This window comes from Adiantum capillus-veneris, chromosome 20 (genome assembly GCF_014529385.1).
Source record: "Adiantum capillus-veneris isolate H3 chromosome 20, ASM1452938v2, whole genome shotgun sequence".
Lineage (NCBI taxonomy): Eukaryota > Viridiplantae > Streptophyta > Polypodiopsida > Polypodiales > Pteridaceae > Adiantum > Adiantum capillus-veneris.
Genome location: NC_140950.1, coordinates 112683592 through 112707972, shown reverse-complemented (window position 1 = coordinate 112707972; position 24381 = coordinate 112683592). Strand labels below are relative to the sequence as shown.

Here is a 24381-nt window from a genome sequence, read left to right as displayed (position 1 = left end):
TAGCATAGCTTAGCTTAGTAATTAGCATGGTAGAGGAGATGAGCATGATTGAAGCTTGGCTCTTGGTTGGATTTGCATCCCCATGCCAAGAGTGTGTCGATGTAGGCTTCTATCTCACAAGCTTGGAGTAGGTGATGAGCTCTCCTTTAAAGCTTGGGAAGAGATAGTCTTCTTTTCTTCTCACATAGACTGTGTGAGTGTGTGTGTGATAATGCCTTGCAAAAATCAGCCCCCTCTCTCTCTTGGGTGAGCCCTCTTGCTATTTGCTCTTGCTCTACCCTCATTGGACCTCCCCAAGTCAAGCCAATGACTATTAAGCAGCATAAGTGATAGCCTTCTGACATGTGTTCCCCTTTCCCCTTTTGTGAGAGCTTTAGGTAATTTAATAATTCAACTAAACTCTCATTGGACCCCTTTGCCTCCTGACCAATAGGAATCAGGCAAGCCATTGGGCTGCTGAATGCTCATTGGACCCCTTGGGAGACTGTCCAATAGTCATCTAGGAGACTTAATTTTCATTGGTTCTTTTTATTAAGTGTTTTTAAATTAATTAAACTAGATTTACTCTAGCCTAATTCTCATTGGTCCACCTCCAAGGCCATCCAATAGGAATTGGGTACACCTTGTGGGCATCTGGGCTAGGGAGCTGACATGTGTCCCTCATTCCCTTTGTGTAAAGAGATCTTGTGTGTGTGTGTGTGTGTGTGTGTGTGTGTGGCTTTCTCTCTCATCCCCTACATGCTAGGCTCGCCCCCTCCTATGTAGGGAACTGCAAAGACTTTCTTGGACACACACAAAGCATCCAATTCCCCTTTGGTTGACCTTTGGACACAACCTTTGAATTTTGGAACCTTAGCATTTTGGAAGTCTTAATGGGCTGAACCTTAGGGTCTTTTTAGCCCATTGTTGCACATGGATCTTTTGCAGATGGCCCCCCCTTTGGATCCCTATTTTCCCTCCTTTGGATCCCTATGTTGGCCGGTCTGCTAGCTTAACCAATATTCTAGCTTTTTCTCCCCTGGCACTTCCCCATATTAAATGATCAATTTAACATGAGAAAATTATTTAGGAGAATTAGATATTGATTATTATGACACCTACTCATCATGTGAAATGGCGATAATGGTGTTTTGGTTGTGCTTCCTGGCCTCTCCTGACTCTCAAGCTCTCCTTTCACCACTTCTACCACTTGAACTCCTACTCTCTCTACACCACAACTCAACTAAAAACTAAAAACTACCTAAGTCGAAGGATCTAGGCCAGACACACGCTCCCTAGACTCCCTCTAAAACCTAGAGAGTCCTCCACCCTCTTGTTAGGAAATAAGACGTAGCTAAATAGATTTTTGAGTAGATTACTTAATGGAGAGAGATAGATTTCACACACAAGAGATTATAGAGTAGAGAGAGAGAGAGAGTATACACAATATACGTGGTTCACCCAATGTGGGCTACGTCCACGGGAAAGCAGCCACTCAATGGCTTTAGCACTTCAAAAGAAGAAGTAGTTTACAAAGGGATTAAACCCTTGATAGAGCTCCCACCTTGCTTCACTCTCACCACCTCACACTCACCTTGTTGCATCAACTTCACACTATGAAATGTGTGTAGAAATGGCCTCCTTTTATAGGCCAAAAGGGATGCCCTCTCTTATGAGAGACAGCCATGTGTAGCCGCCCTTGTGTGAATAATTCCAAATCGGACCCTCCAATCCGCCCATGTGTGACCGCCCTTGAGAAGAAGGGTCCGCTTTTGATTTCGGCCACCGGCCATTGACTTCCGACCACCGGCCATCGGCCATTGACTACCGGCCACCGGCCAACCGACTGGTTGTTTTCCGACCACTTTCCGGCCGCCGTCCGGCCATAATATTCCGGCGAAAAAAAAAGTCTCGGGGGCCTCCGCCCTCGAGGCCTTTAAAGTTGCCCCTGATTCTTGTCCGTGAAAATTTTGGTTTCCGGTGAGTGATTTTCCTTCACGCACGATGGCTTCTCCTCATAATGGGGGCCTTACAAATGTGCGCTTTTACCACAGAAAATTACAAAGGGTAAATCAGGCTCCATACTTAACAATCTCCCACTTGGAGACTGATCTCCAAACCAAACCTGTGACTGCTTTCCATTCTGGCTTCTTATCTTTGAATGCCGATTGAAGATGAGCAAAAGCTCAACTTCTCCTTGTTGACCACCTTTGTAAACATATCTGCAGGATTTTCACTTGTATGCACCTTTCCTAGCTTTAGTTGTCCCTCTTCCAAAAGAGTGCATATGAAGTGATATCTCACATCAATGTGCTTTGTCCTTGAATGAAAGGCTGAGTTCTTCGCAAGATGGATAGCGCTTTGGCTATCACTGTACAAGACACAATTGTCTTGTTTGAATCCAAGCTCTTCTAAGAATCTGTGAAGCCACAGAATTTCTTTGCTTGCCTCCGTCATTGCTACATACTCTGCTTGCGTGGTAGAAAGTGAAACCACTTTCTGCAGCTTTGAAGCCCAGCTTACTGCTGTGCCTCCAACCGTGAACACATAGCCAGTAGTGCTCCTTCGAGTATCTTTGTCACCTTCCATATCTGCATTAGCATACCCTTCTAGAAAAATATCAGTTCCTCCAAAATACAAAGCATTTGTTGTTGTCCCTTTTAGATACCTAAGTATCCACTTCACAGCTTGCCAATGCTCTTTACCTGGGTTGTCCATGAACCTACTCACAACTCCCACTGCATGTGCAATGTCTGGCCTTGTCCAGACCATAGCATACATTAGAGAACCTACCGCTGTAGCATATGGAACTTTAGACATATAGGCTATCTCCTCTTGTGTCTTTGGACCCATATCCTTCGTTAGTTTAAAATGACCAGCCAAAGGTGTAGAAACTGGTTTTGCATTTTGCATTGCAAACCTTTCTAGTACCTTCTTGATGTAATCTTCTTGAGATAGCTTTATTGTCTTCTTCGTCCTATCCCTTGATATTTTCATACCAAGTATCCTCTTTGCAGAACCTAAATCTTTCATCGAAAAAGATTTGGACAGCTCCTCTTTTAGGTCTTTGATGTCCTGCATGTTAGCACTTGCAATCAACATGTCATCAACATACAACATTAGGATGATGAATTTCCCATCTCCCAAATTCTCCGTGTAGACGCAGTGATCCGAGTTGCATCTTGTGAATCCATGATCCAACATCCATCGATCAAACTTCAAGTACCATTGTCTTGATGCTTGCTTTAAACCATACAAGCTCTTCTTTAATCTGCAAACCATTTTCTCCTTACCTTTTACTTCATACCCCTTTGGTTGAAGCATGTAGATTTCCTCCTCTAAGTCACCGTGAGGGAATGCCGTATTTACATCCATTTGCTCGAGATTTAGATCATGAGTAGCCACAAGGCTTAGGAAAGCCTAATTGAGTTCATTTTTACAATAGGAGAAAATATTTCATTGAAGTCAATACCTTTCTTTTGAGAAAAACCTTTTACCACAAGCTTAGACTTGTACCTTTTCTTCCCACCTTCTTCTTCCTTTAGCTTGTACACCCATTTGTTTTGAAGTGCCCGCTTACCTTTAGGCAACTCAACCAACTCCCATGTTTGGTTGTGATGTAGTGAGTCCATCTCCACTTGCATGCTCTTCGTCCATTCTTCTTTGGATTCATGTTGCATAGCTTCTTCATATGATTCCGGCTCTCCAGAATCTGAGATCAAGAGATGGTTGAAGGAAGGAACAAACCTTTTTGGAGGTCTACGTGCTCTTATAGATCTTCGGGGAATAGGTTGAGGCTCCTCATTTGGTTGACGTTGTTGCACATTGTCACCGTTTGCAGTCCTTGAGTCTTCACCGTGCTCAAGCTCCATGTACTCATCACCTGTTTCTTTGTTTGTTTTCTTTCCAAGTAATCTTTGTACATATTTTGTTTGTTAAAAATTACATCCCTACTCCTTAAGATTTTACCGTCTTCAGGATTCCATAGGCGATACCCAAAGTCTCCTTCTCCATAGCCAATGAAGAAACACTTTTTGGACTTTGCATCTAACTTTGATCTTAGGCTTCTATCTATGTGCATGAAAGCCTCACACCCAAACACTTTGAGAAATGCATAATTCACCGGTTTACCTATCCATGCCTCTTTTGGAACTCCCCCATCCAATGCCGTTGAGGGTGACCGATTGATTAAGTACACAGACGTACTTACAGCTTCCGCCCAAAGCTCAAGTGGTAGGCCTGCATGTAGCCGCATGCTTCGTGCTCGTTCCATGATTTTCCTGTTCATCCTTTCCGAAATCCCATTTGGTTGAGGTGTCCTTGGGGTTGTCCTTTGCCTCCAAATGCCATTGCTAGCACAAAAGCTTTCAAAAGCTTGGCTGCAATATTCGCCTCCATTGTCGGATCTGAGGCATTTAACCTTGGTACCTGTTTCATTCTCCACAAAGGCTTTCCACCTTTGAAATATGGAAAATACATCGGATTTATTCTTCATGACATAAACCCATGTTTTTCTAGTCGCATCGTCTATGAATGTTACATAGTACAATGAGCCACCAAGTGATGGTGTACTTGCAGGACCCCAAACATCAGAATGAACCAACTCAAGTTTTTTATTTTTTCTTTCATTTCCTGATTTTTGAAATTTTACCCTCTTTTGTTTACCATAAACACAATCTTCACAGAACTCTAAGTCCACTTCTTTCAAACCTGGTAGAAGCTTCTTTGTTTGAAGTATTTGCATTCCTTTGGCACTCATATGCACAAGTCGGTAGTGCCACACCGCACTGTCAACTTCTGTAGTTGCTGCACAAGCTGAAGGTTGCGTGCTAACAGTACACAAGTAAAGTGTACCGACTTTTTCACCCTTGGCAACCACCAAAGATCCCTTTGAGATCTTCCACCGTTTGTTTTCAAATGCAATGTTGTGACCTTCATCATCCAATTGTCCTGTAGAGATCAATTTTTTGCGAAGAGAAGGAACATGCCTAACATCTTTAAGCTTCCATTCATTTCCGTTAGCAGTTTTGACAGAAACTGTACCTTTGCCGACAATCTCACAAGCTTCATCATCTCCCAAGTATACACACCCAAAATTACCTTTGGTGTAGTCTTGGAAATGTTGCTTGTGTGGTGTCGCATGGAATGAAGCCCCGGAATCTACTATCCAGGAATTAGACACATTGTCTAATGAGAGAATTACAGCATCTTGCTCTACTTTACCTGCCACATTGGCCTCCGATGTTGGCTTGTTGTCTTGAGACTCTGTCTCCTTCTTCTTCTTGGACCAGCAATCCTTCTTGACGTGGCCCTTCTTGCCGCAGTTCCAACATTCAAGAACTGACTTTGTGTGTGACTTGCTCCGCCTTGAGCGATCACGACCCTTTTGGTTTTTGAACCTCTCCTTAAGCCTTCCTCTTGTTTCCACTGATAGTGCAGCACTTGATGATTCTCTTGTGCTTCTCCTTCGCATTTCCTCGCTTAGGAGAACACCCACAACATCATCAAACTTAAGAGTATTTGTGCCAGAGATAGAATTACTTACAGCCATCACAAGGCTGTCCCAACTATCCGGTAGAAATGATAGTATAAGGAGAGCTTGCACTTCGTCATCGAAATTGATTTTCACTGATCAAAGTTGACTTATGTTTGTGTTAAAGTCATTTAGGTGTTCTGCAACTGAACCATTCTCTGCCATATTTGGATTGAACAAGCGCTTCATAAGAAATACCTTATTGGATGCCGATGGTTTCTCGTAGAAGTCGTCAAGTGACTTCATCAAGTCCTCCGTGGTCTTCATCTCCGAAACATTGAAGGCCACCGTTGACGCCAAGCTTAACCGGATTGTTCCCAGTGCCTTTCGATCAAGTACAATCCATGCTTCATCTGCCATTGTTGCTGGCTTCTTCGCAAGACCGCCTAGTGGCAAATAGAGGTCCTTCTGGTAGAGATAGTCTTCAATCTGCATCTTCCAATGTTGGTAGTTTTTGCCGTTGAACTTCTCAATCTTGAGCTTTCCTTCCTCCGCCATAACTCCCACTCAATTCAAGGAATCCTTTCCTTGAGATAATTTAGCTACGAGAAAATCTTGCTCTGATACCAGTTGTTAGGAAATAAAACGTAGCTAAATAGATTTTTTAGTAGATTACTTAATGGAGAGAGATAGATTTCACACACAAGAGATTATAGAGTAGAGAGAGAGAGAGAGTACACACAATATACGTGGTTCACCCAATGTGGGCTACGTCCACGGAAAAGCAGCCACTCAATGGCTTTAGCACTTCAGAAGAAGAAGTAGTTTACAAAGGGATTAAACCCTTGATAGAGCTCCCACCTTGCTTCACTCTCACCACCTCACACTCACCTTGTTGCATCAACTTCACACTATGAAATGTGTGTAGAAATGGCCTCCTTTTATAGGCCAAAAGGGCTGCCCTCTCTTATGAGAGACAGCCATGTGTAGCCGCCCTTGTGTGAATAAGTCCAAATCGGACCCTCCAATCCGCCCATGTGTGGCCACCCTTGAGAAGACAAGTCCGCTTTTGAATTCGGCCACCGGCCACCGGCCATTGACTTCCGACACCGGCCATCGGCCATTGACTACCGGCCACCGGCCAACCGACCGGTTTTTTCCGACCACTTTCCGGCCGCCGTCCGGCCATAATATTCCGGCGAAAAAAGAATATTTCGGCAAAAAAAAAAGTCTCGGGGGCCTCCGCCCCTGAGGCCTTTAAAGTTGCCCCTGATTCTTGTCCGTGAAAATTTTGGTTTCCGGTGAGTGATTTTCCTTCACGCACGATGGCTTCTCCTCATAATGGGGGCCTTACAGATGTGCGCTTTTACCACAGAAAATTACAAAGGATAAATCAGGCTCCATACTTAACACCTCTAATCCTATCTAAATGTAAAACGAGACTCTTGGGAAGCCAAAGAATCCCTATCCTCAAGGATTAGTTTCGGTCACCTACCTAGGGTTTTTGTCCCCGGCAGCAGCGCCAATGTTGGACGAATACGCCGCGACGGACGTCAACACAGCGAGAACTCACCAAACAAGATTTATCCGCTAAGGACGAAGCTCGACCCGCAGGCGCGTGGAAGCAAGCATAGGGTGTCAACCTACACTTGATCGACTCCTAACTAATTCCTACAGAGATCTCTACCCAATGTCTAAGCTACAACACTTTCTAGAGCCAAATACCCATCAAATGATCTCGAAACACCACAGAACTTGAAGGAGACCCTACTAACACCAATAGATCGCTCTCCCTAAGGTCCATGAACCAAAACCCCAACCAAAAACACCTAGTGCAAAATCACGTAGGATGTCTGGCCGAAATTTGCAGGTCGTCATTTTCGAAAACTAAAGTGCTTAATGTGTAGCTCTACTTAATGCGAACACATGGATATGTTGCAATGCAAAATAAGACAACGTATGCTCACCAAATCACCAGATGAAGCTCGTATGGAGCTCGCAAAACTGGACCGTACGCGCGTAATGTAGGTACTGGCACGTAGCTCTCGTTGGGGGCAGCACGCTGCACTTCTCCGCACTTGATTCCGACCACCGTTGTGCACGTAGCGTCAAGATGAAGCTCTCACTCTCTCTCGTACACAGTACGCTCACTCACAGACTTCCAACTTTTTAAAATGACAAAAGGTTTTTCATTAAGGTCAAAAAGTGGTATAAATACCTTACAATTCTCAAACCCTAATGTTCCAATTTAACCATCTACTCAATCTAAATGTCAAAACTAGGATACAATCTGGAAACTTCTGTAAGCCCCAATATTTACAAGGTGAAATGTCGGGTTTTCCCAATAAATGAATAATTACAAAAAATAATAATCTGTCGAGCAGTCATTTTCCGTAGGGTGTGTCCAGCTTCTAACACTCTCTCCACCCAAGCACTCTTGTTATTCTCATTAGGAATCTATTCTAATGAAATGCTCACTATGTTCATGCTATTTTCCGCTACACACAAGTTACTAGGCCATTAAATGTTATAATACTTATCTACCATAAAAACTTGCAATCCTTGGGCATGAATACATGTGAATGCATATAGGGGGTTCACTATGTGTAAAACTACCATATCACGTGCGTTCAAGACATGTTTGTAAAACCCCTTATCTGTGAATCTTGTTAGAAATACAATGTACCCTTTTCTTTTAAAATTTGTTTCAAATATGAAAAAATAATACCTTTCTTATATATATTTCTGTAAGTTTCAAGAACTTTAAATACCCTTCTGTTAAACTCCCGTGATAGGTTACATTTTTATTAAGTGACCTCCCCAGGCAATAATGTCAGACATGTACCCAAATTGACAAAGAGTTTCATGTCAGTTGGATAGCTAGATGATTTGGGTTACACTACCACATTTGCTCATGGTTCTTGGATTATCAAGAAGGGAAATCTGGTCATGCTTAAAGGCCAGAAGTATGGCTCATTGTACGCACTTTATGTCTCTTCTGTGGAAGAGAATTCTATTTGTGTAACAAGCCATATGAGTCAAAAGGAAATGAAAGTCTTGCAGTGTTTTGGTTATAACCTTGTGTTAGATTACTCTAAATTCTCTTCATGTGAGCATTGTATCTATGGTAAACAAACTAGTTTGACATCAGCGCCTTTGGACAAGGAGTTAGGGAGTCCTTTAGATCTCGTTCGTAGCAACTTGTGCAGACCTATGCCAGTCAAGTCTCTAAGGAGAGTGTTGTACTTCCTAACATTCATAGACAACTCTACAAGAAATGTGTGGGTTTATCTCTTGAAGAAGAAGAGCAACGCTTTTAGTTTCTTTCAGAAGATCTTAGCATTGGTAGAGAACCAATTGGGTAGAAATCCTAAAGCTTTGCATAGTAAAAACGGAGGGGAGTACATATCCTCCAAGTTCAAGAACTTTTGCAATAAAAAAGTGATTAGAAGAGAGTTTATCATGCCTTACACACCCGCCCAAAACAGTGTGGCTAAGAGGATGAATCGAACCATTTAGGAACGGGTCACTTCTATGTTGTCTACGACCAACTTACCTCAAGAATTTTGTGGAGAAGCTATTATGATGGTGACGAAGGAAATTTGGAATGGCGGCCTCTACACCAAAACAAACTCCATTGCGCCACAAGGGAAATGAGATAAGGGCACCACCTAGTCTTGGAAGCGTGGGCTAGGACCGCTACACAAAGAGAGAGAGAGAGAGAAAGAGAGAGAGAGAGAGAGAGAGAGAGAGAGAGAGAGAGAGATCACTATGAATGAAGCATTAACCTTAGTGTGTGTACAAGGAATGGATGACTTCAAACACTCCCAACACAAATAGCATGTAGATTACCAAACAACCACTCAAGGATTAGCCAAGATCACATCAAGCACTCTCACACATATATAAAAGATTTCTCTTAATTAACATAAGTAAGAGAAGGAGAGGTTACTAGCATGAAACAATTTGCACTCTAGAATGTGCAAGAATAGAGTGAATGAATGAGCTTATGGGCTCATGGTGAGTGATACAAAGACTCAATGGGGTTGAGGGAGGCTTAAAATTACAAAGGGGAAGGCCTCTTTATATAGGAAAGAGAGTGATTAGGAGTGAGGTTAAGATCCAAGTGTAATTTGTACAAATGAAGCTTGATTAGGGACATTCAACCAATGAAGAAGCTCCTTCCAAGTGATTTGTTGACCAATTAGCTCCATCATCACTTGTGTTGTCTTCACTCCTTCCTCCATAGCTTGAGTCCAAGAGCTTCCTTATTTTAAAATGTAAAGAATCTACATAAAATCAATACATATCTAGTAATAATAGAAAGGGGTTGAATGAGAACTTATGAATTACAACAAGATTAAGCATGACTTGAGAGGTGATTAGAAGAGAAATTTTGATGGGTTTTTGAGCTTGAGAGAGAGGAGGAAGGAGAGGAGGGTGAGAAGACTAATGGCTGATTTTTAGAGAAGGTCTCAATGTGGAAAAGGAAGGGTGTGTGTGTGTAAAGGTAGAGGGGGTGGTCTCCACCACAGTTGAAAAAACTAGCGTTTGCCATTTTGGCCATATCTCTTAGACCGTATATGCAAAAATTATTAAAAAAATATGGCCAGAATCTCCAGCTCATCAGCTACAACTTTGATGCAGACAAGTTTTCTTGGATCGAAGTGGAAGTATTTTTTAAAAATTCAGCAAAATTATGTGTCTGTGTCTGGTTCCTTCCTTTATCAAGTCTTCCACTTGGGTCCCATTTGTTTGAATCATCATATGGCTTCAAAGCCATGATGATATGAGCCACTCATGACCCTTGAATCATGGGTGCATGGCTCCACAACCACATCATATCTTTTCTTTTCACATTTACATATTTTCCCTTCCCTTTACCACTAGGTTCTCCCTCTACCTTTCACCTCCGGTGAACTAGTCAAGAAAAAATTCCTATCAAATCATTTTTTTAAAATTTTTCCAAGAGGTTGTTCTCACTCTTTCTTTTATTGTAAACATCTAGAAGCAAGGAAAACCAACAAAATATAATAAACAAAAATTTGTGATAGGCTCGGATCATAGCCCCCCCAAACCTGGCTAGGGGTATTTATGCCTCTAGCCTACTTTCTTTGATCTTGAGCCGACCTTATCCTGATGTGATAAGGCTTTAGACGCCATCCATTTGTCCTCGTCTTGTGCACTTTACCATCAATGTCTTGAAGTCTGTAAGAGCCATTTTTGAACTTTTTGGTGACCAAGAACGGGCCTTCCCATCGGAAAAGAAACTTTCCATCCTTACGAGTGTCGAAGCGATTGTCATATCGAAGCACTAGAGATCCCTTTTTGATGTCTTTGGATGCTAGCTTTTTGTTGAACTTTTCTCTGCGCTTCTCTGCTTCTTGAGAATAGTGGTTGATGGCTTCTTCACGATCCAATTGCAGCCTCTCTAGATCCATGATCCTTTGATGTACTTTCTCCTTTTGAGAGCCTACCTGGCTACCCAATATTCGAAGACTTGTTAACTTCACTTCAATGGGCAAAAGCGCCTCCTTTCCATAAACCAAATGAAAGGGTGTGTACCCTAATGTGGTTTTGAAGGAGGTTCTATAGGCCCATAGAGCTCCATTCAGGTGTTTGTCCCAATCTTGGCGCCTGGCATGTACCTGTTTGGTGAGAATTTTGCAAATGATTCCATTTACCTTTTCCACCAAACCATTGCACTGAGGGTAGTAAGGAGTAGAGTGTTGATGCTGAATATTTAGCTTCTTCATGAGTTCTCCTACCAAGTCTGCTCTAAAACCCTGGTCCTCTATCAGATAGTATTTCAAGAGGGGTGCCAAACTGGCAACAGATGTGGTCAAAGATGAACTGACTCACATCCTTAGCAGTAATTCTATTGGTCGGCATAGCCTCAACCCATGTAGTCATGTAGTCTACTCCCATGATGATGTACTCTTTACCTGACTGAGTGTGTGGTAGAGGCCCTATGGCATCAATTCCCCACTTCTCAAAGGGCCCATATACCTTTATTGGGTTCTGAGGTTCAGCTATGAGACGTCGTGGTCCTGCTTTCTAACATTCATCACATGTTTGACACCAGTATTTGACATCACGATGAAGACTTGGTCAAGTAAACCCAACTTGTAGAACCTTTCTACTAGTGACGTCGTGTGCAAAGTGTCCTCCGCACATATCATCATGACAAGCTTTTAAAATCTCTTCAATTTCACTCTCCTAAGCACACCATCCTTACCAAGACAATACAAGTCATCATTTACTATGCGATACCTGGTAGCCTTCCTAGCTAACCATCGCCTTTCCCCTGCATTCAAGTGTTTAGGAGCCTCTCCTTGCTCCAGAATGTGCATAATATCTTCCAAGTCCTCCTTGCCTTGCTGAAGTGGAAGTTTGATGGCCACTGCTCCCACTATTGACTCATTTAACTTTGATGATGCTAGGTGGTCTGCATCCTTGTTCTGGTCTCTTGGCACATGATGTACTTGTGCCTCCCTAAATCTCCTCATAAGAGCTTTGGCTTCTCTCATTTTAGTAGAGAGACGGGCATTTTTGCAAGCCCATGTACCTTGCATTTTCCTTACCAAAAGCATGGAGTCACCAAAAGCGTTTAATCTCTTAATTGAATTATCGAGGCACCAACAAAGGCCATGAATTAGAGCATGATATTCTGCTTCATTGTTGGAGTGGACATCTTCTAGAGTGATCCCTTCACCATGGATCCTCTCTCCCAATGGAGATAAGACCACGATGCCTGCAGCTGCCTTATCCTTGGTTCTCTTGTATGCTCCATCAAAGTAGAGGCTATAAGCATTGACCAAAGCCTCTGGAGCTGGAGGTGGTGGAAGTTCCTTTCTCTTCAAATGGAAAACTTTTTCATAGCACTTATTTGTTAAAATGTCGGCTAAGCATGCTCGAGTTGTTCTTTCAACCTGTATTGTATAATCAAACTCTTGAAGTCGCACCACCCACTTTGCTATTTTGTCATAGATTTCCATATGTTGTAGTGCATAGGGAAACATATCCTCCACAGTGATAATTACAAACCTCTTCGGCAGCAAGTATGGCCGAAATTTGGTTACCGCAAACATGAGAGCTAACACTAGCTGTTCCATCAGGGTGTAGGCCTTCTCTGTGTTTTCCATGAGGCGGCTAGCAAAATACACAGGCCTCATAAAGGATGTTTTTGGATCTTTTTGTAGGGGGGCAGCACCAATGGCCTCTTATCCCACACTAGGGTTTACAAAGAATGTTTCTTCCCAACAAGGTTGGAGGATTACAGGGAGTGACCCTAACATTTTTTTAATCTCTCTAAAATGCCCATCACTTTCTTCACTCCAAACAAGCGTCTCTTGACGAGTCAGCTGTTGTAGAGGAAATATCACTTGGGAGAGTAAGTGTATGAATCTACTCAAATATCTTAGCTTTTGTAAGAAAGAGATTAATTGTTTGATTGAAGTTGGGGAAGGTAGATTTAGCAATGTTTCTATATTTTTAGGATCTACCTCGATTCCATCAATGGACACTACATGCCCTAATAGTGTAACCTTGCTTTCCCCAATGTGACATTTGTCCTTGTTTAGTTGTCCACCCAGCTTAGCTAAACGAGTAAATCCTTCATCAATCTTGCCGAGATGCATACTTTTGGAGCTGTAAATACAAAAGTCATCTATGAAAACCCTTATGGACTTACCAAAGTAAGGTTGGAAGACCATGTTCATGAATCGTTGAAAGGTGGCTGGAGCGTTGGTGAGACCAAAAGGCATGACTCGAAATACAAAACATCCCCATGGTGTGATGAAAGTAGTCTTTTTCTGGTCCTCCTCTGCAATGCGTATTTGAAAGTAGCCAGAGTAGCCATCACACACTGTGTATCTCTCATGGCCTGCTACTTCATTTAGAATCTCATCTTGAAATGGGAGAGGGAAGTGGTCCCTCTTTGTTGCAGCATTTAGTGGCTTGTAATCCACGCACACTCGCCATTTACCATTCTTCTTTGGCCTCACCACTACTGGGGAGACCCATTCTGAATCTTCTACTGGGTATATGAATCCTGCTTCTAAGAGTCTCTTCACCTCAGACAACAGTGCATCAACTCCTAATCTTCTTAGTTTTTGTACTACTGGCTTGCTCCCTTCTTTTAGATGGATATGATGCTTCACTGCAGTGACACCTGTAATGTGAGTGTAATCAGAAATAAACAATGATGCATGCTTCTTGAGAACATTTACATAACCCTCCTTTTCTTCTTCCTTTATATCCTTGGATAACATCTCCTCTAGGCTGGCATCCCACACATTCTCCATTTGGATCCTTGGGTTGTCTTCTGATGAGGTAGTTTCCTTTATGGTGACGCCCATGACTTCGAGAGTGCTATCACTCTCTTCACTTGAACTCTCTTCCTCGTCCATGGATGAGGAGCATCCACTTGAGCTCCACTCATCAGATGACGTCTCTAGTTCAAGGTTCTCTTGTCGCCCATCTTTTAGGTTATAAACCACCTTTCGACTATGGCCACCCATGCGAGGCCTCAACTCCAAGTCTCCTGTTGCCCAATCTTGCCTAGCTCCTATACCCATGAGCCAAGGTCATCCTAAAATAAGGGGGTATCCTTCTCCCTTTACTGGCATCACATAAGCATCAACCTCTGTAGTGATTCCAAAAACAGAAACTCTCAAAGCTTTCACTACACCCACACAAGTGACAGAGACATTATTGGCCATTTTTGCCCTAAAGTTTAATGATTCCATTACCTCTAAACCCAATTGATGCATTAGCTTTTCTGTCATGACACAAACCTCTGCTCCACTGTCAATGTAAGTTTTTGGAATCCGTTGTCCCTTGATTTGAGCCTCCACCAAAGGCACTATATCCTTGAGACCATATGCTTTGATTACACTTACTAGCTTACTTCGCTTTGCCCTCGTGCTCACCATTTTTGACCATTGTCGTTGAAGCTTTGGGGAGATATGAAGTAGTTGTGGCCAAGTAATCTTTGGTCCTTGAGAACTCACATCAGCTGTCAAGTCATAAGGTTGTGTCCGAGATCCCATAGGGAAATCAGAGATGTCAATTTGAGACCTAGTACGGGTCTTTCTCTTCTTGGCTTCATCTTTAGTTGCCCGAGATGTACTTGCTTCATTGCTTGCATCCTTGCTTGTTTCTTTACCTACTTCATCTTGGACACGCACACGTTTGATAGGCATTGTAGCCACTTCATCTATCTTCATCTTCCCTTTAGCTATTTCTTCCTGGTTGCTTCTGCCCTTGAGGACCTCCTCCATCCTTATGATGCTCACATTTGTTTGAGTAGCAGGGGCTTGAGCTTGAGCACAAGGTGGCTGCAAAATTTGAGGTTGCGGTTGCTCTTGTGCTTGAGCTCTAGCACGGGGAGGACTTACTTGTTGTCGAGGACCTCTGACAGGGTAGTCATATCTTCTGGGATGAGGGCAATTATACATGCCGTGGCCATTTTCCCCACAATTGTAACACAACATTTCCCTTGCTTGACGTCGCATTGGTGGCCGATTCTCACCATTTCCCTCAATAGGCCTTCTTGCACCCTGCACAAGATTTACTCTCAACCCCTCTAGCTGGTTTGTGAGATTGTTTATTTGTTGGAGCATATCTTCTTGTTGACCTCTATTGAGGTCTGGTGCATTAGGCACATTTGGAGGTATGTGAGAAGCTTCCATAGTTGTGATATTGCCTCCCAAAGCTAGCTGGCCAGCTTGGGCTTGATAGAGAATCTTTCTATTCTTTTCCCTAGCAATTCTTAAGGCATCTTCAAAAGCATTTGGAAATTTGCTCTTTACCTTCTCCCTTAGCAAGGGATACAAACCTGAGATAAATCGATCCTTTTGGAGGCAATTGGGAGCTCACTCACCAGGGTTTAGTGAGTCTGACCATTGCCCCCAAAGTTTCAGAAAACCTTCCTCATAGGTTGCATAACCATGAGGGTCAACTTGATGAAGGGCCAGAAGCCGTTGCCATAGTTCTTCTGCCGAATTGGCTCGTTGAAATCTTCGTAGTAAAGCCGCCTTCAATCCCTCCCAATCAATTCTTTGGGTTGGATCTAGAGCCTGGAACCATACCCTAGCTTCTTCTTTGAGCACCAAAGGAAAAGCTCTCAATTTCAATGCTTCATCATCCCTCCCAGAGACAAGGAAAGCCATCTCCAAGTTATCCAAAAAATCCCCAGCATTTTCCCCACTACGCCCAAAAAATTTTGGGAAAGCCATTATAAAAATGGGTTGCCTTCCTCTCAATACAGCACAAAGATGAAAACGTCTAGGCCCAAATCATATCTTATTAAGGGTAGAATAAATGGATTGATAGATGCATTAATCTCAGCTAGACGACGAGGGCCTAGTAAGTTCCTTATGATGTTTTGGAACCTAAGCTTTGTGCTAGCTATTATATGCACAGTTTGTCTAGCAAGAGGTTGGAAAGGTCCATATAAATCCCTATGATTCATGGAGTATTCTTAAAGCAAGATGAAGATGTGAACATCAAAAGATACATTATACTCCAAAATAGGAAATATTATAGGGTCAGGGGACAACAATATCTCTCTCAACCTCTCAGCTCCAAAATAGAAGACCAATCTTTGTTGGAAAAAAATCTTTCTATCAATGCGCACATACATTCTGAACTGATTGAAAGTTGTAGAAAATGGGATTATTCATTGGTGCATTAAATACAAACTTCCATGAAGCACTTCATTGAAGTTGAGCTCTCTTGGATCCCACCATTTGAGAGATGCGAATAATTTGCTCACCAGTGATTAGCCTAGCTTTGGTGTGACCATCTTTAGCTTTGTAGAGTTCATAGGGTTCGATGGCTACCCTCTCAACCACCTTGAGCCTTCTTGCTAGTAGTAGTTGGAGTGCATCACCATATGTAGCCTCTTGCCAATACCGCACCCCATTGATGTGTAGCTCCCCCTCCAAAAACTTGTTAATACCCGAGTTTGAGAGTGCTTTCACCACCTGAAGTCGAGGCTTCAAAGGAAGTGTCTTCACACTAGCCACAAAGCACTCAACACAATTTTTTGACCTAGGGACTTGATGACTACAAGATTTTCCTTGAAGCAAAGAAGGGTGTGTGTAGTTCACTCTCTTTATCCGCATACGTGCCGTTTGTCGATAAAGACGCTTCTTTTCTTGAGCTTCTTTGGGAAACCATAGTGAAAGTCTCGGAGAATTTGATGGATCTTCCTTCATAGGATTGACAGAGCGCTGCTTGAGAACTCCTCAGTGGGGGCACCAATTTATGACGAAGGAAATTTGGAATGGCGGCCTCTACACCAAAACAAACTCCATTGCGCCACAAGGGAAATGAGATAAGGGCACCACCTAGTCTTGGAAGCGTGGGCTAGGACCGCTACACAAAGAGAGAGAGAGAGAGAGAGAGAGAGAGAGAGAGAGAGAGAGAGAGAGAGAGAGAGAGAGAGAGAGAGAGAGAGAGAGAGAGATCACTATGAACGAAGCATTAACCTTAGTGTGTGTACAAGGAATGGATGACTTCAAACACTCCCAACACAAATAGCATGTAGATTACCAAACAACCACTCAAGGATTAGCCAAGATCACATCAAGCACTCTCACACATATATAAAAGATTTCTCTTAATTAACATAAGTAAGAGAAGGAGAGGTTACTAGCATGAAACAATTTGCACTCTAGAATGTGCAAGAATAGAGTGAATGAATGAGCTTATGGGCTCATGGTGAGTGATACAAAGACTCAATGGGGTTGAGGGAGGCTTAAAATTACAAAGGGGAAGGCCTCTTTATATAGGAAAGAGAGTGATTAGGAGTGAGGTTAAGATCCAAGTGTAATTTGTACAAATGAAGCTTGATTAGGGACATTCAACCAATGAAGAAGCTCCTTCCAAGTGATTTGTTGACCAATTAGCTCCATCATCACTTGTGTTGTCTTCACTCCTTCCTCCATAGCTTGAGTCCAAGAGCTTCCTTATTTTAAAATGTAAAGAATCTACATAAAATCAATACATATCTAGTAATAATAGAAAGGGGTTGAATGAGAACTTATGAATTACAACAAGATTAAGCATGACTTGAGAGGTGATTAGAAGAGGAATTTTGATGGGTTTTTGAGCTTGAGAGAGAAGACGAAGGAGAGGAGGGTGAGAAGACTAATGGCTGATTTTTAGAGAAGGTCTCAATGTGGAAAAGGAAGGGTGTGTGTGTGTAAAGGTAGAGGGGGTGGTCTCCACCACAGTTGAAAAAACTGGCGTCCGCCATTTTGGCCATATCTCCTAGACCGTAGATGCAAAAATTATTAAAAAAATATGGCCAGAATCTCCAGCTTATCAGCTACAACTTTGATGCAGACAAGTTTTCTTGGATCGAAGTGGAAGTATTTTTTAAAAATTCAGCAAAATCATGTGTCTGGTTCCTTCCTTTACCAAGTCTTCCACTTGGGTCCCATTTGTTTGAATCATCATATGGCTCCAAAGCCATGATGATATGAGCCACTCATGACCCTTGAATCATAGGTGCATGGCTTCACAACCACATCATATCTTTTCTTTTCACATTTACATATTTTCCCTTCCCTTTACCACTAGGTTCTCCCTCTACCTTTCACCTCCGGTGAACTAGTCAAGAAAAAATTCCTATCAAATCATTTTTTTTTAATTTTTCCAAGAGGTTGTTCTCACTCTTTCTTTTATTGTAAACCTCTAGAAGCAAGGAAAACCAACAAAATATAATAAACAAAAATTTGTGATAGGCTCGGATCAATGGTTTCTTACTTGATCAATTGGTCACCTAGTACACCACTAAAGTACAAGGTTCAGCAAGAGATGTGGAGGGGCAAAGAGCCCGATTATGATAGATTACATGTATTTGGGTGTGAGGCATTCTCACATGTGCCAAAAGCGCTTAGACAAAATCTAAACCCCAAATCACACAAGTACATCTTCATTGGATATGGTGTAGACGGAGAGATGGGATATTGTCTTTGGCACCTGAAATCAAAGAAGGCCATACACAGCTCACAGGTGATATTCAACGATTCTAAGATGCATAAAAAGCCAATGAAAGACATTGAGTATCGCAAAGTATGGTTTGAGGATGTTTCATCACCGCCAGTTACACAGAATGTTGGACGTGCTAGTGATGCACCTTACACTAGTACACACACATATACTTACACTCAGGAATTACACTAGTACATCAAAATCCAGTGGTCAAGATTACTACATTGTGTCTTGTGCTTGTTGAAAAAATATAAGCTTTGTTGGATTCTCAAGTGTGCTAGAGGTAGAAGTACCACCATTCACCACCATCTTGTCTCTACTAAATTGTCTCTTGGCAAGTAATGAGTTCGCATGCTCAATCTCTTTCCACTCGGTGTTTTAACCCTGTTTTGTATTCTTGTCTTCTAATAGTAGCTCTAACTTTTCTTGGAGTTGAAGACTTTCAGTTTGAAGATAAAATTTAATATTTTGCTATGTAAAATAGCTTGTGCTGCTCTTGACATTTGATCATAGTGTCGCTCATACTCCCTAAGGAGTTCAATGATAGAAATCTCTTCTTTTGGCTTTGCAGCCCATTCTAAGAGAGTTTGTTTTGTAAGCCACTCAGATTATTCCATGGATTATTCTTCGTTTATAGCTAATTTTAATTGCTCGCAATCTCTTCCATGCTCATCTCTAGTTCCCCTTACATGGTCTCTAATCTCAAGGACCACCAAAAGCTCAAAACTTCCAATCATATCCACCTCTGTTACTCATTGTAACTCCTTCTTCCATGAACTATTCTTCCTTTACGGATAATTTCAATTGCTCACAATCTCTCTTATGCTCATCTCTAGTTCCCCTTACATGGTCTCCAATCTTAAGGACCACCAGAAGCTCAAAAATTCCAATCATATCCACCTCTGTTACTCATTGTAACTCCATCTCCTTCAAATAATCATGAAGATACTTTGTGATATTTTTTCTTCAAATTGATCAGTTTTATTCACAATAGATCGAAGAAAATTAGTTGTTGACACCTCCCTTCTTTCTACAACTTGTTGTTGCATAACAATAGAAAACACATAAAACATTTGCATTGTACCTTGATCAAATTACATCCTTTGTTGTTCTTGTTGATCCATAGAATATAAGCCTTTTATTGAGCCCTTTGAGAAATATTTCAAACCCTCAATCTATCCTGCTTCAGATCATGTTCCCCAAAAGTATATTGAAAAGTTCGCAGTACGGCTAAAGGTGACGGACCTTTGCCTATGAGAGATCAACAAGAACAATAGGTAATTCTTGCAAAGCTGCTAGAAGGTGACATACCTTTGACTGTGAGAGGTCAACAAGAACAATAGGTATTCTCTTTGATCAAGGTAACATACAAAATGTTTCAAGCATTTTCTATGTTTATAAAACAGGAAGTTGTAGAAAGAAAGAAGTTGTAAGCAACCAAGGCCCTTCAATGTATTGTGAATACAATGGGTCAATTTGAAGGGAAAGACGTCACAAAGTATCTTTGGGGTACAACAAGTACCAGAGGCAAAGATTATTAGAAGTTTCAAGCTTGTTGTGGTCCCTGAGAATAGAGACCATGTAGGCAATTCTGAAAAGAGCACGGAAGGGATTAGAAACAATTCAAATTATCTCTAAATAACAAATACTTCTTGGAAGATCGAGAGGGTGACAAAATGAACTTTCTTAGAATGAATTGCAAAAGAGAATTTTATCCTTGAATTGCTTAGGGAGTGTGAGTGATGCTAAATTCCAATTACGTTAAACTACATTTCTTTTATTGTTTCTTTTCATCATAGTAGGGGATTCTGACTGGAGTTAATTTTTAAAAAAGGAGGAGGAATCAAGCGAGATCCCTTTCGAAGTGGAATGGAAGCTATCAAGTGATGCAGCATGCAGAGAGTAGGAGAGGATGAGCACTAATATCCTTTTTTTTAGCACATTCATAATTTTATGTATCTTTTCAGGATGATACAATTCTCCCATTTTGTGCCCCAAGAATTGAGTTATTATTTATATGTCATCTCAATTTGAAACATTCATCCATTTTTGTAATACAAGATTTGACACTATATGTGAATGGTTTTACATTTAGCGTTGAGAATCCCTTGTATATAATACATTTATATCAATGAAAAAGAAATTCTTTTCAAATTTTGTTTCGTCTCAATGTTTTGAAGCTATGTTGGTGTTGGTCAATTTGTTATGTCTTTGAAGGTTCAGATCGGTTTACAATGGTTTATTAAAAGACCTTGCCACCCCCAAATTTTTACACCTGTAAGCATCAATATACATTATGATAATGGAATATTTTTATCGCGATCAATATAAGCTTAATTTATCTCCATAGCGAGACACATAACGACTATATCGACAAGAAAGAAAATTGAAATTCATCGGCATCGATACGAGCGTCACAAGTGTAGAAAGCTCTTTGTAGTGTAAATACGCATATAATAATAAGCTTTTAGGTTGGATTTATTTTTCTTCTTTCAACACTAGTACTATGGAGTACAATATGGAACAATTATAACTTCTATAAAAAATGAAGTGAATATCTTCACAACCCAAAAAGAGCACTCGAGCATCCCATGACAATATAAATATTGGTAAATAATTGTCTCAATGAATTGATGATCCAAATGAGTTGACTTTATCAAATCACCTACAATAAATAAAAAGATGCTAATTCTTCCCTTAAAGATTCCCTCCACCAGTGTTCGGGAAAAGTGTGCCTCAACTATAGCTTTGAGCCGGTTGAAAAATCAAAACAACCAGTTGAAGGGAAGGGAAGGAGAAAAACCGCTTGAAATTTTAAGAAAAGAGAGTTAAATTGCAAAAAGTGCGGACTATTTGAAAATATTTCTCTTTCAATCCACCCTAAAGGGAATTTTATATGTTTGTGAAATTCATTTCTCCCGAACTCTCACGAGAAATCATCAAAATTCATTTCTAATACTTCATCTACTTTGTCAACATCGCTGCCGACATTGTCTGGACATAAACAATTATAAGAGAAAGAACATTTCACCAATAAGCCTTTGCAACCTAAAAAGGAGTAATAAAATTTTCCCAAAACCCTTGTAAAAACTTAGCTAGCTTCCCTACTCCTATTATTATGAAGTATGGTTATCTTTCACTCAAGTGGTTGGGCTTGGTAAGAATGGGAAAGTAAAACCTGACCATGAATTCGCGTCGTATATTGAAGCAGTATTATTTTTTGTGCACATTTTTGCCTTCTTGCTTAAGTGTAGTCAAGTATTCAATGCAAGACATATTCTAGTTTATCTCAATGTTTGGACAGACTTCCAAGGATTGATGACAAGTCATCCCTCCATCAATGGTGATGATAGAACCAGTGGTGTAAGCAGAACAAGGCATGCAAAGAAAAGCCACAGTGGCTGCTATCTCAGATCCCTCGCCAAACCGTCTCAATGGTATGCGTGTCGCAATGAAATTGCGTCTTTCATCACCCATCTGCACGAACAGCATGTGCACATTCAGGATAGATACAATAAATGGTACAGAAGCAATTGTTTTGTTGTTGATATTAAAGGACGAGGTTTCATGTTAGAAAGATACTTTATTAAACATGTCCGTCCAGACGTATCCAGGAGCAATCGCATTAACACGTATGCCATCTTTGGCCCACTCAAATGCAAGGTTTCTTGTTAGCTGGTTCAATGCCCCTAAACAAGCAACAAAGCAAGGTATGTATACATTTGGCTTTGAACTTCAAATGCTATGAAAATAAATGATGATTTTGCCTACCTTTGGTACAATGGTACATGCAGGCGACCAGACCCATAGCATGACTGCCTGCAATAGAGGATATCAAAACAATATTCCCAGCTCCAGTAGCCTTGAGGAGGGGGTGAGCAAGCCTGCTCAGGTGAACAGCTGACTCAAAATTTGTACGTAGAGTCAACGACATATCATCAAAAGGCACATCTAGAATGCCCATTGTCTGTCCAATTGTCGCGGCATTGTTAACCTGCGGACGTGGTTCACCAAGCAAAACTTTGCTTCAATTTAATTTTGCCCAAATCCTTCTTTTGGGAGGGGGGGGGAGGGTTTCATCTTGCAGAAGCAGGCTTCCATATCTACTTACCAAGAGCTGCCCTATGGTACCTTAAGAAATACAAGAAAACCTTAGCAGGAAACCAAGCTTGAGAGACTCTTACCAGGATGTCAAGCTTGCCCTCAAAATGTTTGGAGACCTCAACCATGAGCTGCTCACGCGAGGAGTGTAGAGACACATCACATATGCAACCAGAGATGGGCAGGCCAGCATCCTTCCACTCTTGCAACCTCTGCTTCAGATCGTTTTCGGACCTTGCGCACACATACACACATGCACCCAGCTGCGCAAGCTCTTCCGCAATGGCCCTTCTGCGTGCAGAAACGGAGAACTTCAGCTTACGCGTGCGCGCGTCTGTGCGAGTGCGAGTGAGAGTGAGTGTGTGTGTGTGTGTGTGTGTGTGTGTGTGTGTGTTTGTTTACCCAATGCCCTTGGTGGCGCCTGTGACAAGCGCCGTCTTGCCCCGCAAGCTCCATCGTTTCTCGGCTTCCTTCGTCATTTCCGCAGACTTTGCTCGCATTGTGAATTTGTAAATATAAAGTTCCCATCCCTTGTCTCCATGTGCATCCTAAATTGCAAGCCTCCACGTGGAGCATTTGCAATGCCTCTAGTAAGTAGTGTTTGGCTTGGGTGTGAAAAGAGCGAGGTTCGATCTCTAAAGGCCTAGAGCACCCCATAAGAGTGCATTCGCACAAGTGGGGGTTAACCCTTGCTGCATGAGCTAAGAAAACGTTTCTGATGGGGGTGTAACTCTACCGATTTTGGGAGAGTTACAAACTTCTCTCTCTACCCCCGCAAACTCACACCATGCAGCATGCTAATAAAATTGTTGCCATTAGCTCAACGTTGTCAACAGTTGTGCGACATCCTTTTATGACTTACAAAGGGCTCTTCAATTTGCTGGCTGCTAAAATTTAGCTAGGGGACACCTTTACCACCCCATACATTTCTCTTTCGCCTTTTGGATCGAATGTTGCAGGTGAACCAGTGAATTACTAAGTGAAGCATGAATATAGACCAAGCAAGCCTTGCAAGCCCACTCAGCTCATCTCCTACAGTCGATCGTCGTTCACAATACAGTAACCCTAAGTGAATCCCTTGGGCATCCAAATCTATCTTTCACAACCTTCAAAATAAAATTTTTGATCCAACAAAATTTCAAATTTAAAGTCTGATTTTAGCTGGAAGCAACACATCTAAGCAACCATATATTGTTGTGGCTTTTCTCTACTACATGACGTGCAAACATGTTGGACATGTTTGTGTGATAGAATTTCAGAAGAGAGATCTTCCACATGCTCATATCTTACTAGTTCTTGCATCCAAATATAAGCTGACGAAGCTATGGCATTACAATAGAATGGTTTGTGTTGAACTTCCATATAAAAAAATATTTCCTGATTTGTATGATGTTGTGAGTCGTTGCAATGTTCGTGGTCAGTGTGGTGCATTGGATCCAAATGCTCCATGCATGGTAGATCAAAGATGTAGATTCAAATACCTATGCGAGTTTTGTGGATCTACTTCTGTTGATGGTGATAGATATCCAAGGTATATGCAGCAAGACGATAGTCAATATGTGGTTCAAAAGCAAGAGAGGCTTGATAATAAATGGATTGTTCCCCATAATCCATTGTTGTCTCTAAGGTATAAAGCTCACATCAATGTAGAGATATGCTCAACCATATCAGCAATGAAGTATCTCTATAAGTATGTGTACAAAGGACATGATAGGGCCACAGTTGTGCTCCAAGATGGAGAAGGTGTTCTTGATGAAATAAAGAGTTTTTAGATGCACGCTATGTATCCGCATCGGAGGCAATTTGGAGAATTTTTGGAT

General features: G+C 41.6%; 1 protein-coding gene across 1 annotated transcript; it reads right to left on the bottom strand.

Moving 5' to 3' along the window:
• Nucleotides 1–21531: 21531 nt before the first annotated feature.
• On the bottom strand, nt 21532–23049 carry LOC147433103 (tropinone reductase homolog At1g07440-like). Its single transcript, XM_086491713.1, has 5 exons — nt 22964–23049; nt 22645–22852; nt 22232–22454; nt 22043–22149; nt 21532–21937 (listed from the first exon to the last, which is right to left on the bottom strand). Exons 1-5 carry the CDS (start codon nt 23038–23040, stop codon nt 21740–21742), a joined length of 813 nt encoding a protein of 270 aa, XP_086347839.1. The 5' UTR covers nt 23041–23049; the 3' UTR covers nt 21532–21739.
• Between the last annotated feature and the right edge of the window lie 1332 nt (nt 23050–24381).

What these genes read in the sequence shown, in the direction of transcription:
- LOC147433103 (XM_086491713.1), bottom strand. Translation starts at nt 23,040, where the DNA reads ATGACGAAGGAAGCCGAGAAACGATGGAGCTTGCGGGGCAAGACGGCG. An exon ending in AGGGCAAGCTTGACATCCTG is followed by an intron (nt 22,455 to 22,644) that starts GTAAGAGTCTCT and finishes CCACGTCCGCAG; the next exon opens with GTTAACAATGCCGCGACAAT. An exon ending in CATGTACCATTGTACCAAAG is followed by an intron (nt 22,150 to 22,231) that starts GTAGGCAAAATC and finishes TTGCTTGTTTAG; the next exon opens with GGGCATTGAACCAGCTAACA.